Source organism: Syzygium oleosum, unplaced genomic scaffold (assembly GCF_021117445.2).
Source record: "Syzygium oleosum isolate NSW1041296 unplaced genomic scaffold, Sole_v2.1 Sole_v2.04, whole genome shotgun sequence".
Taxonomy (NCBI): Eukaryota; Viridiplantae; Streptophyta; class Magnoliopsida; order Myrtales; family Myrtaceae; genus Syzygium; species Syzygium oleosum.
The window spans coordinates 5,514,466-5,529,229 of record NW_026607488.1 but is presented as its reverse complement, the minus strand read 5'-3'; the positions used below and the strand labels follow the sequence as shown (position 1 = coordinate 5,529,229).

Sequence of the window (14,764 nt, the reverse complement as noted above, 5' to 3'; positions counted from 1 at the left end):
GAAAATCAAAGAAACAAGCAAATGAAATGATAGTGAAAAATTAAGTACAAGTTGATGAAACACGCTCAAATCAAACACTTGAAAGATTACTACTTGAGTACTTTATCCGCGAATTGCAGCGCATAAGACACAGCTAAGCGTTTAATGCATTCACATGTTTTAGCACGGATGAACTCAAGGAGTACCTTGCCTCCATATCATCGAGCAGGAACGAAAACTAGTCAAATTCCTCAACCTAAGTAGTACATGAACCGCGATCCCACAAAGAAACCCAAGCGCCGCACTCGATCCAACGAGAGAAACCGCCGTGCAGATCAGCATCACAAAAACCTCCTCCTTTGAATTTATGTCCCTGACAGCCATGGCCAGCTCAACTCCCGCAAACAAAAGCAGCACACCGAGCACACCAACTGGGAACTGGTCCAACACCTTCACTAGAGAACTTCCAAGGACCAAACCAAGAATCAATTTAGCGGCGCCCAGGATCGCCACGCAGCCACCGCTCCTGCCGCCAAACTTGTACTGCCCTGCCAGCCCACCGGCACCATGGCAGCACGGCATGGCCCCAAACCAGCACCCAACCAGATTCATCAGTCCTACCGTGACCGCCACTGATGTGGCGGAGAAGTCCTTCTCGGGGAAGAGATCGTAGGACAGCTTGCACACCGCAATAACCGAATTCAATATCGATAATGGGAGTTGGGGAATTGTGCCTTTAATGAATCCTTCTTTCCAAGCATGCCTTGAAATCTTCACAACTTCAAAAGAGGATGGACCAAATACAAAGTGCCTGACCACTTTAGGCTCTCTAATGAAGGCCAGGACAACACCTAGCAGGAAGACAATGAAAGCTGATGGAAGAGCAGTCATAAATCTCTTCCATTTTCTCTTCCTTCTCGAGCTTTGATCCTCCATGTCATCACCCAATTCTTGGTTGCTTTCCCTCTCTTCATTCTCTTCACCAGCGCCGTTGATGACCACAATGAAACACGCACAAACAATGGCCAACACCAAGCCATCCAACCCGAACCAGTGCCTACTCCCAGCCGATTTCGACTTTGAAAAGTTTTGAACTTTCCGGATGTACTTCACAGCAGTCATCGCAAATGACAGCCCTTGCGAGAGCTGAATCCCCCTAACAACAGACAGAGGGATCAGCCTATAAACGAGCTGCATCAACCCGGTGATGCCCAGGAGGACCATAATCGTGCCGGTGCAAATCCCAGCCGCCATGACCTCCGGGATGCCGAAATCAGCACTCGAAATCGCGACCGCGGCGATCGACTTCATGGGTTGGACTGGCATCGGAACACCATACATGGCACCAGTGACCATGTTGTAGACACCGGTGAATATCAGTGTCGTGCCAAGGTTGAGGTCCTTGGCCAGCGTCAAGGCCAGGACTATGGGGATGTACGTGCCTAAATCGCCCATAGCTCCATTGATTTCAGCCCATTTCGAGTGGATGGCCAAGTTGATCCTGAGCTTTTTGAACATGTTGGACGGTGAAGTGAATTTGGGTGTCTGAGGATTGTTTGTGTTCGAAGGGTACTCCGTGACTTTGACTTCTTGTTGTACTGCGTAGCCCACACAAACGGGACGAGAGAATTCGATGCTCTTTTATAGATGCGTGCTACTAGTTTGTCGTCAAATGGATTGAAAGCCGACGAAAAATAAAAATGTAATGAAAGCATCTCTTTTATCTCCGCAAGAGGACGTTGTTGGGGTGGCTAAACGCCTGCCGATGGTTGTGGCCTTGGGCATAAAGAGAATCACATGCGGGTAATTACTTTTTGTAGCACCATCCGTGTAAAGAGACAATGAGAAACCATCGGAAGATTTAAACAAATTTAGGGAATGAGATCGAAAGGGCGTGGGTCGTGGAAGATGAGAATTCAAAGTTATATCGTGCGGGAAATTTAAAAGATATTCCTAAAAGTTCTCTTGATCTTTTTTTAAAATCGTTATTTTTTGTCCATTTGGCATAAACATACATTGATGATGCCATCTTTGATACTAAGGAAAATTTCAAATAAGGACCTGAAGTGCCATCATTTTTTTAAATAAAGATCTGAAGTGGACCTTATCTTAAATAATAGCCTGAAGTGACTTATTAGTCTCAAATAAGGGTCTGAAATGGCTAAATCGTCTCAAATAAGGACTTTTAGCCGGCTGGTGACTATTCCGATGTCGGAAAAAGGGTATTTTAGTCAAAAAAAAGTTAAATATATTTTTTTACTCTCCTTTTCTTTTTCTTTCTTTTTCCTTTTTTCTTTTTCTCTCTTCCCTCTTGTGGCTATCCGGCAAGGGCGGCTGTAACATCCGGAAATTTCGAAATAATATGTATGTGACGTTGGAAGTTTTCCATGTTCGAAAATGATACTTAGATAATAAAGCTAAGTATTATTCAAGTTAGTATTTGTGCGAATGTGTAGAAATCGTTGTTGGACCATAAATTGCGAGGCGCGGATTCGGGAACGTAATCGTTCCGAGCTCGGCTTGTTTAAAATTGTAAACATTGTTGTGTACGTTAATAGTAGTGCGGTATTAATTAATTTACCGTTGTCTTGGTGATTAGTGGGTAATATTATTGGTTAATTTTTGGTTAAGTAGTGTTAACCATTTTATTAATTTCTAATTGGTGTTAAAAAGGAGGGAGATATTCTCACCAAAATATCTCTTCAGACTCTCCTCTCGTGTGGCTTACGAAGGAGTAAGCTTGGCCACATGCCACTTGTCCTCTTAAGCCAAGCTTCTTGTTCTAGTTTGACACCTAGCTTTAAGCAATCATTTTTCTTGACCATTGCTCCTCCTGATTAAGCCCTTGATTTCTTATATCTGGCCGTGATGGAAAGAGGAAGTGCCACCTATGAGTGCAATATATTTGTCCACCTCAACGTCTACTCCTCTGGCTCATTTTCATCTTAGTAAATACCAAAGGGAATTTTCACCCAAACCATAATTCCCTTATTCACTTTCTACTTTCACCTTCACCGATCCAAAATCTACGGGAGAGCTTTAACCTTTGGGTGTTCAAATTTTGCACAAGGTAAGTGGAAACTCTAGATTTAAGCTAAGTAAATCTACTTAACACTTTTTAACTTGGTTGCTTGAGAAATGCTATTCTGATGTATGTTTATAGTGAAGATATAGTGATGGTTGGATCTGCTTTGCTGGTTCTGTACATGTTCAAATGGATGTAATTTGTTTCTTTAAAGTGTGTTGAAAATTGGTAATTGCAATAGTTAAATCTGAACGTGTAAATGTTATCTTTGAGGTGATTGTGGAAATTGTCTTTCTGTTTTTATGTATGTTTAAAAGGGTAGAAAATCAGTTTGCTCAAAGTGGAGTATATTAGGTGAGTGTAAATGATAATTTTATTTGCTTCTGAACTGAGCAGATTTTAACCTCAAATTCTGATTCTGTTTACTTTTGAACTGAGCAGGTTTTAATCTCAAATTCTTATTCTGTTTACTTCTGAATTGAACAAATTTTAGTGTCAAAATCTAGACAAGTCTATTTTTAAAAATAAATAGATTTTCTGTCAGAGTTTGGACATGTCTATTTTTAAAATCCGATAGATTTTACTATTAAAATCTGGACATGTCTATTTTGAAACCAAACAGAATTTATTTTCAAAGTCTAAACGTATGTATTCCTGAACTCGAGTAGACTTTATTTTCAAAGTCTGAACGTATGTATTTTTGAACTTGAGTAGACTTTATTTTCAAAGTCTGAACGTATGTATTTCTGAACTCAAGTAGACTTTACTTTCAAAGTTTGAAAGTATGTATTTTTGAACCCGAGTAGACTTTATTTTCCAAGTCTAAACGTATGTATTTCTGAACCTGAGTAGACTTTATTTTCCAAGTCTGAACGTTTGTATTTCTGAACCCGAGTAGACTTTATTTATGTATTTCTGAACCCGAGTAAACTTTATTTTCAAAGTCTAAACATATGTATTTCTGAACCAGAGTAGACTTTATTTTCAAAGTTTGAACGTATGTATTTCTGAACCCGAGTAGATTTTATTTTCAAAGTCTGAATATATGTGTATTTTCAGAACTTGAATAGACTTTAACCTTTTGAGTCTGAATCCGTATTGCTTCATACTTATTTGCTTGAATGATGCATTTCATTGCTTTAAAGGATATGTGATGTAAAAAGAATGTCAGTATATGCATGCAAATACTTGGTTGCCATGGCTTGCATGAGAATAATATAAATTCCTTCACCCACAATTCAACGGTGACGATGCCCCGTGTGTCGAGATGCCCCATTGGTCAGGATGCCCCGGGAGTGTTCGAGATGCCTCAGGAGTCGAGATGCATTGTTGGTTGGAATGCCTCAGAAGGTGTACCGGAATGCCTCGGAGTTGGGATGCCCCGTTGGTCGGGATGCCCCAGGAGTGTTCGGGGGAAGAAGTAATGAACCTAACACATGAGCATGAATGTTTCACATCATATGCTTGCGTTTGAGTAAAATTATTGTGAAATGTTGAATTGATCAGATTTTGTGGCATATCCAGATGGAAAAGGTATAACATTCATTCAAGTTCTATGCATACTGTTTGTTATGCATGTATGTTGTTTGTACCAAGTGAAGTAGTAAGCTGATTTTCCTAACTGAAAACTAGAGATTTCATTTACTGGATTTCGGCTCATTTCTTTATTTTTCAAACATATAGGATAAATGTTCCACAGCCTCTGCGTTTTGGAGCTCTTGTACATCATGAAGCTATCCATGAAAATGTGCTTGTGCTTGAGTCTGAAGCAGTATATACTGAGTGTAGCTCTATGGTCTAGATTGACTTGAGTTTGGCAGAATGGGTTCCTCATCTTTTTGTTGCCTGGTACTTTAACTTTGATGCCGAGTTAGTTGGCTCATTGAGAGGGTTCGACTTAGATGATGGTGGTTCCGCTACGGAGAGTGAAGTCATCGATCCATGACATCACCAGACTTTTGTTCAAACGGACTTTTGGAGTATAATCTAGTATGTAGATAGGCAACCTCGACCTACCCAGTCTTTTATTTTTTGTACGTATATGATGTTTTGTCTAGGCATTGTAAATCTGACAAGTGTTGTTAATAAGAAGCAAAAGTATTTTGACTAAACTTGTGTGATACTCATGTTTAAAACTTGTTCAGACTTTGACTTTCGCTGGCTAAATTATTAATAAAAATTAGTAATAATAAAATACTCGTGTCGCACATGACGTTCTGGGGCGTCACAGCGGCCCTCGCAGGCGTCGGGCGAGGGTCGCCCTCGCCAGCGGAGGAAATAGGGGAAAAAAAAAGAAAAGGAAAAGAAAAAAAATAGAAAAAGGAAAAAGGGAAAAAAATTCAAAAGAAAAGGTAAATGATGAAAATGCCCTTCATCCAACAAGATCAGGTCTTTTTTTGAGACTAATAAGCCATTTCATGTCCTTATTTGAGACAATGTCCACTTTAAGCCCTTATTTAATAAAACAATGGCACTTCAGGCCCTCATTTAAGACAAGGTCCACTTTAGGCCTTTATTTGAGAAAACAAAGACACTTTAGGCCCTTATTTAGAATTTTTCCTTGATACTATAGACATGGACATGCAAAGTTCCACTTCTCATGCCACCAAGCGGCAGTACCATATTTGGGTCATTTGAATACATGAGCATTGATAAGCACTGACAAAGTGAAAAAAGGGGATTGCGTCTTATCTTGGTGTAACCTGATTGATAACTAGTTCCTAAACTTTAGTTAAATATGCAATATAGTCTTCGAACTTTTAATTTATTCAATACGATCCCTAAACTTTTGGTACATGTTCAATTCAATCTTTGAACTATATGAAAATATTCAATAAACTTGAATTAATGGAAGAATAACATTAGATATTTTTATATAGTTTAGGGACTAGATAGAACATTTACCAAAAGTTTAGAGACGATATTGAACAAATTAATAATTTAGATATCACATTACAAATTGGAATAAAGTTTATGGACCATATTGAATAAATTTAAAGTTCATGGATCATGTTACACATTTAACTAAAGTTCAAGGTCGATTTATGTGATTATCCCAAATAGTTATTGGCAGAATCGTTCATCTCATTAGTCTTGTCCTTAATAGCCATTCTTAGTGCCCTTTTTCTCAAGGGAGGTACCAAAATGACCTTTCTATACATTGCCCCTTCGTTAAAGTGCCCTTTTTCTCAAGGGAGGTACCAAATGACCTTTCTATACGTTGCCCCTTCGTTAAAGTGCCCTTTTTCTCAAGGGAGGTACCAAAATGACCTTTCTATACGTTGCCCCTTCGTTAAAGTGCCCTTTTGAACAAAGTCAAACGCTTTGAAAATGATTTCTTGCGAGCGTGGTTAAAGCTCTTGGACAGAGGATTTTTCATATAAGTAAAGCATCTCATGTAAGCATCTTTAACGATCTCAACTGTCTTGTCATATCTGGACGAATTTGAAAATGCGCCGCGCTCGTATAAATTAGCAATCGAGATTCTTAAATGTAATCCCACGTCGCTTATTATGTGGCTATAATGTACCTTATAGGCATACAGTTTTTCTCTCCCTAAAAAGCAAAAAAAGTTGTGCATCTTGAAAAGGATAATTGTGACGTGTTTTGGGGACATGGATAGCGACGAAATAGGAGACCTAATTCATAAAAATCACACTGGACTAATTTGAAAAATGAACCCTTATTTATTTATTTATTTTTGCATTGCTATGGTTATGTCAACATCGAGAAGGAATAATGCTAAATATAATTATTCCCACGAATGATATTCGAGGATTATGTGCACTGTAATTATCATTGGCTCAGTTCCACTCCGTGGCCCTCTTGCTTTAATAGAGAACTTCCCCAGCATCAATTGTCCACCTCTTTGAATTTCATTGACAATGGTGACAGAGATATTACCTGACAAGATTCTTTGTCACATCACACTTAGGTATGTATTTGCAATTGCAAGAAATCGTTCGGGTGCAAATACATATTTGACTTGGAGTGATATTTGTGTATAATTTCCCGAGTGACCAAGAAGTAAATGATGATATGACGAGAAACTACAGACGGCATGCAACGGTGTAGTGATGTGATCTTAGGTCCGCCTCACTCATTGATCAGGTCATTCAAGACCATTCTAGCAGTTATTTCGCAACGCGTATAATTTTTACTACCATGTTTCGCCAAAATTGTATCGTCAACGAAATACATTTCACCGAAATTCGTTCTTCGGATTTTATTAAGAGGAGACAGGTTCTGTGGCAATTCCCGATGTGTATCAATGGAACACAAGGAATAAAAATAAGTTTCAACAGAATTTAATCAACGATGAAACCTGATGACATAAAAAGCTTTGCGGGAATTTAATTGACGACAAAGTGTGATCACCAAGATACAATGTCGGAATTTAATCGACAACAAAGATATGAAACTATGACTGAGAAACATGCTGGAAATTAATCAACGACGAGATATTTGAAACTACAACTAAAGTACAGAAATTGAAAGATATTCAAATTGCAGAAAAGAGAAATTGCGAAAACGTAAAGATAATAAATCTGCGAGAACGTTGAGTTATTTTATTGATTGATTGAGGGGGTTACAAAAAGTACGATGCGGCTATTTATGGCCCACAATTGACGATTACATACAACGGTTACAATTTTGAAATTCAAATAACAAAAAACTTCCTAATGGCAGTTATAAGAAGTTGTGTTATCCACTGCCTCCTATTATCTAGAATAAATATACACAAGAAGTTCATAATCCCTAAATTAGCGACAACAAAACATAACTACCGAGCAGTTACAACTTCTATCGATTGCCTGCTGTCGATAACTTTGTCGATCAACTTCTCAAGTCTTGATAAAGGCTCTCGTCGATAACTAATGTTGTCGATGACTTCCTTAGCGAGTTGTTGATTCCCTTCAAGTTGTTGATTATTCTGTTCATTGTTGACCGAACTCTACTCTTATCAACTATGTCTGATACTTGTCGATGATAACCAAAAAGTTGGTCATTTTTTGATGTCAAGATATGCTCCCTTTGAAAGAATTGAATGATTAATGGATCATTGGATTCTCTTAAATTATATAATCATAAGTCATCATTTACCCCCTTGTCATAAGCAAATTCGATTTTTCTTTGCCAAATGTTATCTTGGCCAGATTCATCATCTAACACATTTTTCCACGAAAGCCATGTTTTGTGTAAAGTTTTCATGTGGCCCTCTCTCTCTCTCTCTCTCTCTCTCTCTCTCTCTCTCTCTCTCTCTCTCTCTCTCTCTCTCTCTCTCTCTCTCTCTCTCTCTCTCTCTCTCTCTCTCTCTCTCTCTCTCCTTAAGTAGTTGCTTATACTTAGACATTTGCGTTGCCAATTGAAATAAATCTGCAAAATTTTGGCCTTCAAATTTTTTTCTTAAATTGAATTTCAATCCATCGAAAGCCAAATTTTTGTATTCTTTCTTTGAGACTTAAGTAAGGCATCTATTTATAACCTTTTTGAATTGACCAACAAACTAATTGGCTGACTGGTTATTGTATTGATAGAATGTGGCCAAATCAACAATCAATAACTCAGATATCGTTCTATAAAATTGAGAATTGAATTGCCTCTCCATCTCTACCCAATTACACACCGAATTAAGTGGTAAATCATTGTACAGTGTAAAAGCAGTTTTCGACAAAGAAAAAGGATATAACCTAAGTCTTAAAAACTCATTTGTCCATGCTTCTCTGCATTGGGCTATAAATCGACCAACGTATTCAATAGTTGATTATTTATCTTCGCCAATAAAAATGGCAAATTCAGGAATGTCAAAGACTCTTGGAAAAGGATGTTTATCGACTCATTCAGGATGTAGTTTCCAACAAATAGGTATGATAGCACCCCTATCTGACCCTAATCGTTCTAGGTCACTTTGCCCCCTAGGTGGTAACGCTGGTCTTGCCAGATCATCGACGTTAATCGGTATATTAGGCTTAATAGGACTTTTCATATTGAGTGGAACCGGTCTTAATCTTCAACATTTGAAAATTGACTGGCCTGTTGACCAGTTTGATTTGCCAAATTAGTGTTACCAATTTGGTTATTTTGACCAACATCAGCATGATTATTCTCATCACTGTGACCTTCATTAGAAAATTCGGGCCTTTGCATTATTCTTATAGGGGTTAACTACTCTAACCAACATCATTGGCATCAATAAATGAAAAGGGACTACGAACGTACCCTGTTACCACGTAGTTAATTGGATGATCTTCGCCTCGAGAGAACATCATCCATGGCAATGATGACGATCGGCTTGGTCACTTCTAACAAGTGACTCACAATGTAATTGGCTATATCACTCCACTGCTCTTTGAACAATCTCTTCACAGTGGCCAACATATGAGGATGGTGTAATTTCTCTTGACTGTTTTTCAGTGAGACGTTCGGGAAGGCATGCCCCCTCACGTTGGCCTTCTTCTGCCATTTGGTCAATGGCTGAAGATTTTGAGTGTGCGGCCATGTCACTGCCATTGTGATCATTACCCACAGCGTTGTTAGAATTTGGATGATTCCTTGTTTTCGCCATTGTTAACCCTCAAATCAAACCACAAGTCATCCCACCAGACGTGCCAAAAAGATGTTTCACTGAAATTGTATTGTCGACGAAATGCCTTTCACCGAAATAAGTGGAGACAGATTCATTAGCAATCTTGGACAGGAGTTATATCAATGGAACACAAGGAACAAATATGCTACAACAAAATTTAATCAACTATGAAGCCCGATGATGTAAAAAACTTCGCCGAAATTTAATCAACAACGAAGATCTGAAAACTACAATTAACTTACTCGTCGGAATTTAATCGACGATGAGATATCTAAAACTACGACTAAAGTACAGGAATTGAAAGATATTTAAATTGTGAAAAAGTAAAGATAAAGATAAATTTACAAGAACGTTGAGTTCTTGTATTGATTGATTAAGCAGACTTACAAAGAGTACAATGTGGCTATTTACAACCCACAATCGATTGTTACAAACTATCACACCTTGAAACTAATAAGATAGGGAATGACACGGCCGTCGTTCCACTTGCAGGACATAGCCTCAAACAGAAACCAACAACCTGTTATCAAAACATATATGATAAACCAACAGGTTGATTACAATATCAGAGTTTATATAACCCATCAAAAGAATATATACAACTTAGAACTCAGTCAACCCAACAATTATCAACAAATATACAATTCCCTTAAACCATACCCAAAATCTAACTCCCAAAAGTCTCCGGATAGCGTTCTCATACTATCGGTCCCTAACCAAGGAACCTAAAAAACAAGTAAGATAAATGGAACGAGCAACCATAGCCCAGTGAGTGGTACATCTCTTCTAAATAGATTGAGCATCCACGATAAACATTTAAGACTCAAGACATGGCTCATTTATACCAAAACCATAATCCAACAACTTACAAGAATAAAATAAGTTATATCTTACTTCAACATAACTATATTCATAGCAAAAATACTAATTTCATCAATAATATCAAAACAAGTATCAATGGTCCAGTTCATTACTCAATCTTGTCAAATCACATGTCAAAGGTCCATTCCATACTCAATATCCAACTCAAGCCTCTAAAGGTGGCTCTCACGAAACTTACATTATCGTGTAGAACTTAGTCTTTGACCAACGTATGTCATAGTACAATGCCCTAGAGGTGGCTCCCACGAGACTCGCATCACTATGTAGCACTCAGCCCTTGACTAACACATATCAATAAAACAAGGCCTTAAAGGTGGCTCGTACGAGACTCGCGTCGCCGTGTAGCACTTAACCCTTGACCACAAAGCCCTAGAGGTGGCTTCCATAAGATGCACGTCATTGTGTAGCACTTTGTCCTTAACCAGTTCGTATCACAATAGATATATATATCATTTCATAATTCTTTTCATAAAACAATTCTCAAACCATTCACAAATACTAAAAGTTAGTAAATGCCTAAGCTAGACTTTTATGCAACAAAAATGCTATTACTTAACTCGTAATATAACTAATCCATATCGCTTTCAAAAGATTAGTTTACAAACTCGAAAATGAAATATCATTATTCACCTGGGAATATCCAAAACCAAACGACGTGTAACTAAATGAGCCGACAACCTCGTAATCTGGGCATTGCAAATCGAAGTAAATCCGACTTGGCAATGTCCCCACAGCGCATACGCATAAAACCCTCTCTCTTTTCCCACTCTCTTCTTTCTTCTTCTTCTTCTTTCCATTTCCCCTTTTCCTTTCTTTCCTTGCAAGCTCTTGGTCTCTTTTATTCTAAGGGTGCGCATGATAACCATTCTGTTCCGGAATGAGTTCCTGAACCAGAAATAGATTTTTCTATTTCTGGTTCCTGGATGAGTTTCTGAGAAAAAAAACCCGTTTGATAACGACCAAAAATTTCTATTTCTAGAATAGAAACCCGTTTGATAACAGCACAAAATTTCTATTTCCTGAAACAAAAACCCGTTTGATAAACAACAGAAAATTCTATTTCCAGGAACAGAAATCCATTTTTTTAGAAATGGAATAAAAATAATTAAAAAATCTAAAAAATTCATAAAAATCTAAAAAAAAAATCAGAAAATCCCAAAAAATTGAAAAATTCCAGAAAAAATCATCAAAATGTCAAGAAAATAAAAAAAAATTCAGATTTCGGGAAAATAGAAAATTTGTTGAATTTTAAAAAAAAAAAAATCAAGAAATGAAAAATTTCTAAACTTCATAGAATTACTTAGAATACTTGTAGCCACCCACTTTGAGTAAAATTTAAATTTTTTGAGGTGCCCAAAAAAATAAAAAAAATTTCAAAATTTCACAAAATGGCTTAGAATATCTTTGGCAACCCACTTTTTGAGTAAATTTTAATTTTTTTTGAGATACCCAAAAAAAATTTTAAAAAATTAAAAATTTCAAAACTTCACAGAATGGCTTAGAATACCTGTGGCCACCCACTTTGAGTGAAATTTTAATTTTTGGAGGTGAAAAAAAAAGCAAAAAATAAAAAATTTCAAAACTTCACAGAATGACTTAGAATATATGTGGCCATCCACTTTGAGTGAAATTTAAATTTTTTTAGGTGAAAAAAAACATAAAAAATCAAAAATTTCAAAACTTCACAGAATGACTTACAATACCTCTAGCCACCCACTTTGAGTAAAATTTAATTATTTTTAGATGCCCAAATGGTATTTTTGATTTTGATTTTATTTTTTTTGGTTCCTAAAGAAAATTAAATTTCACTCAAAGTGGATGGCCACATGTATTCTAAGCCACTCTGTGAAGTTTTGAAAATTTTTCTTTTTTGCTTATTTTTATTTTTTTTTCGACACCTAAAAAAAATTAAATTTCACTCAAAGTGGGTGGCCACAAGTATTCTAAGCAATTATGTGAAGTTTTTTATTTTTTATTTTTTTTATTATTTTCGGCACCTAAAAAAATTTAAATTTCGCTTAAAGTCGATGACCACAGGTATTCTAAGCCATTTTGTGAAGTTTTGAAATTTTTTCTTTTTTTATTTTTTTTTTATTTTTTTCGGCAACTAAAAAAATAAAATTTCTCTCAAAGTGGGTGGCCACAGGTATTTTAAGCCATTCAGTAAAGTTTTGAAATTTTTACTTTTTTGCTTATTTTTATTTTTTTTGGCATATAAAAAAATTAAAATTTTGCTCAAAGTGGGTGGCCACAGGTATTTTAAGCTATTCTCATGAAGTTTTGAAATTTTTTATTTTTTTTATTTTTTTCGGCAACTAAAAAAATTTAAATTTCACTCAAAATGGATGGCCACAAGTATTCTACGCCATTTTGTGAAGTTTTGAAATTTTTGATTTTTTGCTTTTTTTTTTTTATTTTTTTCGGCACCTAAAAAAATAAAATTTCGCTCAAATTGGGTGGCCACAGGTATTCTAAGATATTTTGTGAAGTTTTTAAATTTTAGAATTTTTTATTATTTTTGGCAACTAAAAAAATTAAATTTTGCTCAAAGTGGGTGGCCATAGGTTTTCTAAGCCATTTTGTGAAATTTTTATTTTTTATTATTTTTATTATTTTTATTTTTTTCGGTACCTAAAAAAATTTAAATTTCACTGAAAGTGGGTAGCCACAGATTCTAAATCATTCTCTTAAGTTTTGAAATTTTTGATTTTTTGCTTTTTTTTCTCACCTCAAAGATCGTGACTTCCATATGAATATGTGTGTTGAAGAAAATGAATTCCTCAGAAATGGTTCTCACTTTTGTTCCAGAAATGAAAAACCAACTTTTTTTTTGTTCTCATTTCTGGTTTCAGAATCAGTTTTGGAAGCAAACTTGTCCCGGAAATAGAAAAATGAAATTGCGTTATCAAACGGGTTTCTGGTCCAAAACTGATTCTGGGAACAAAAAACCAGTTCTGGACAGAACCAGAATGGTTTTCATGCAGCACCTAAGCGTCCACCGTTTTACTTCTTTATTGACCGGTCAATTTTTTTGGGTCCCACCACCTATTGACCTGGTCAAATAGGATGGCCAATATTACAATTTTGGAATACAAATAGCAAATAACTTCCTAACGGCGGTTACAAGAAGTTGTGTTGTCCACTAAATCCTAGTATCTAGTAAAAATATCCACAAGTTAAAAATCCCTAAATTAGCGAAAACAAAACATAACTATCGAAAGAAGGACACTAGAAGTGCCAAATGTTGTGTTCGGCGCTTACTTTAGTGCCAAAAATTTTCGCTGGCTTACTTAAGTGCCAAATCGGAGAAAAAACAATCATTTAAGTGCCAACGGCGAGAAATTCCGGCCAAAATAAATACGTGGCATTTATAATTAAAATTTTAATGTAAGTTGGCATTTTTTAAAATAAAACCGGTCCACTTAGCATTTTCATGTGTAAATTTCTCTTCATCTCCCTCCACGTCATTATTTTTCTCTTTTTTTTCTTTGTTTTCTTCTCTTCTCTCCATAATGAAAAGGGGTTGGGATCGGAGGAGCTCGTCACTGATGAAGTCGAAGGTGGAAGAGGGGTCGGGATCGGAGGAGGAGGGGGCAGTGGAGGGCTTGGCGTACTAGAAGCGGGTGTGGCGGGAGGCGAAGAGAGTGACGAGGGCACGGGCAAGTGGGAACCACTCCCGAAAGGCGTCGGTACTATATCAAAGAAATGGAGGAGAGAGAGAGAGAGGGGGGAGGAGCAATCGCTCCGGACGAACCAAACTCGACGAAATACGAAAGACACCGGTGCGATATCAAATTAGAAAGCCACGAAACACGTCCAGCAATCAATGAATGCCCAAATTGGACAAAAAACCAAGAACAGGTGCGCGAACCTCACCTAGACATTTCATTGAACACCTAAGGTACAACAGGCGAGGGGAGAACTAAAAAGCATTCAGCACACAAACTCATACCAGAACTAGCCATAACCAGAAAAAAAAAATACTAGGAATACATAGAGAAAGGTATGAGCAGGCCCGAAACAAGCGCGAACCGAGGCCGGCAAGCCTCGGTCCGCCGATTCGACAAAACAGGGGAAAACTTTGGCATACCCTATGAAGGGAAAGTTGCCGGACGTGATTTCTAGGTAGATCAAAACAAAACGGCCCCAAAAACCTCCTCGAGGGACTTGGCCGGCAAAAGAGGCAACACCAACCGCGATTCGAACTCCACCATGTGTGGCCGAGAATGGATACGGCCAAGCCTTTGGTTTGCGGCCAGGTTTTTCAATGAATCGACTCCGTTGACGGCGAA

General features: G+C 37.2%; 1 protein-coding gene across 1 annotated transcript; it reads right to left on the bottom strand.

The window, feature by feature from the left end:
- LOC115674279 (molybdate transporter 1-like) lies at nucleotides 1–1,655 on the bottom strand. Its single transcript, XM_030596628.2, has one exon. It carries the CDS (start codon nucleotides 1,495–1,497, stop codon nucleotides 175–177), a length of 1,323 nt encoding a protein of 440 aa, XP_030452488.1. The 5' UTR covers nucleotides 1,498–1,655; the 3' UTR covers nucleotides 1–174.
- Between the last annotated feature and the right edge of the window lie 13,109 nt (nucleotides 1,656–14,764).

Excerpts from the sequence above, each read along its gene's own strand:
- LOC115674279 (XM_030596628.2), bottom strand. The coding sequence starts at position 1,497 with ATGTTCAAAAAGCTCAGGATCAACTTGGCCATCCACTCGAAATGGGCT.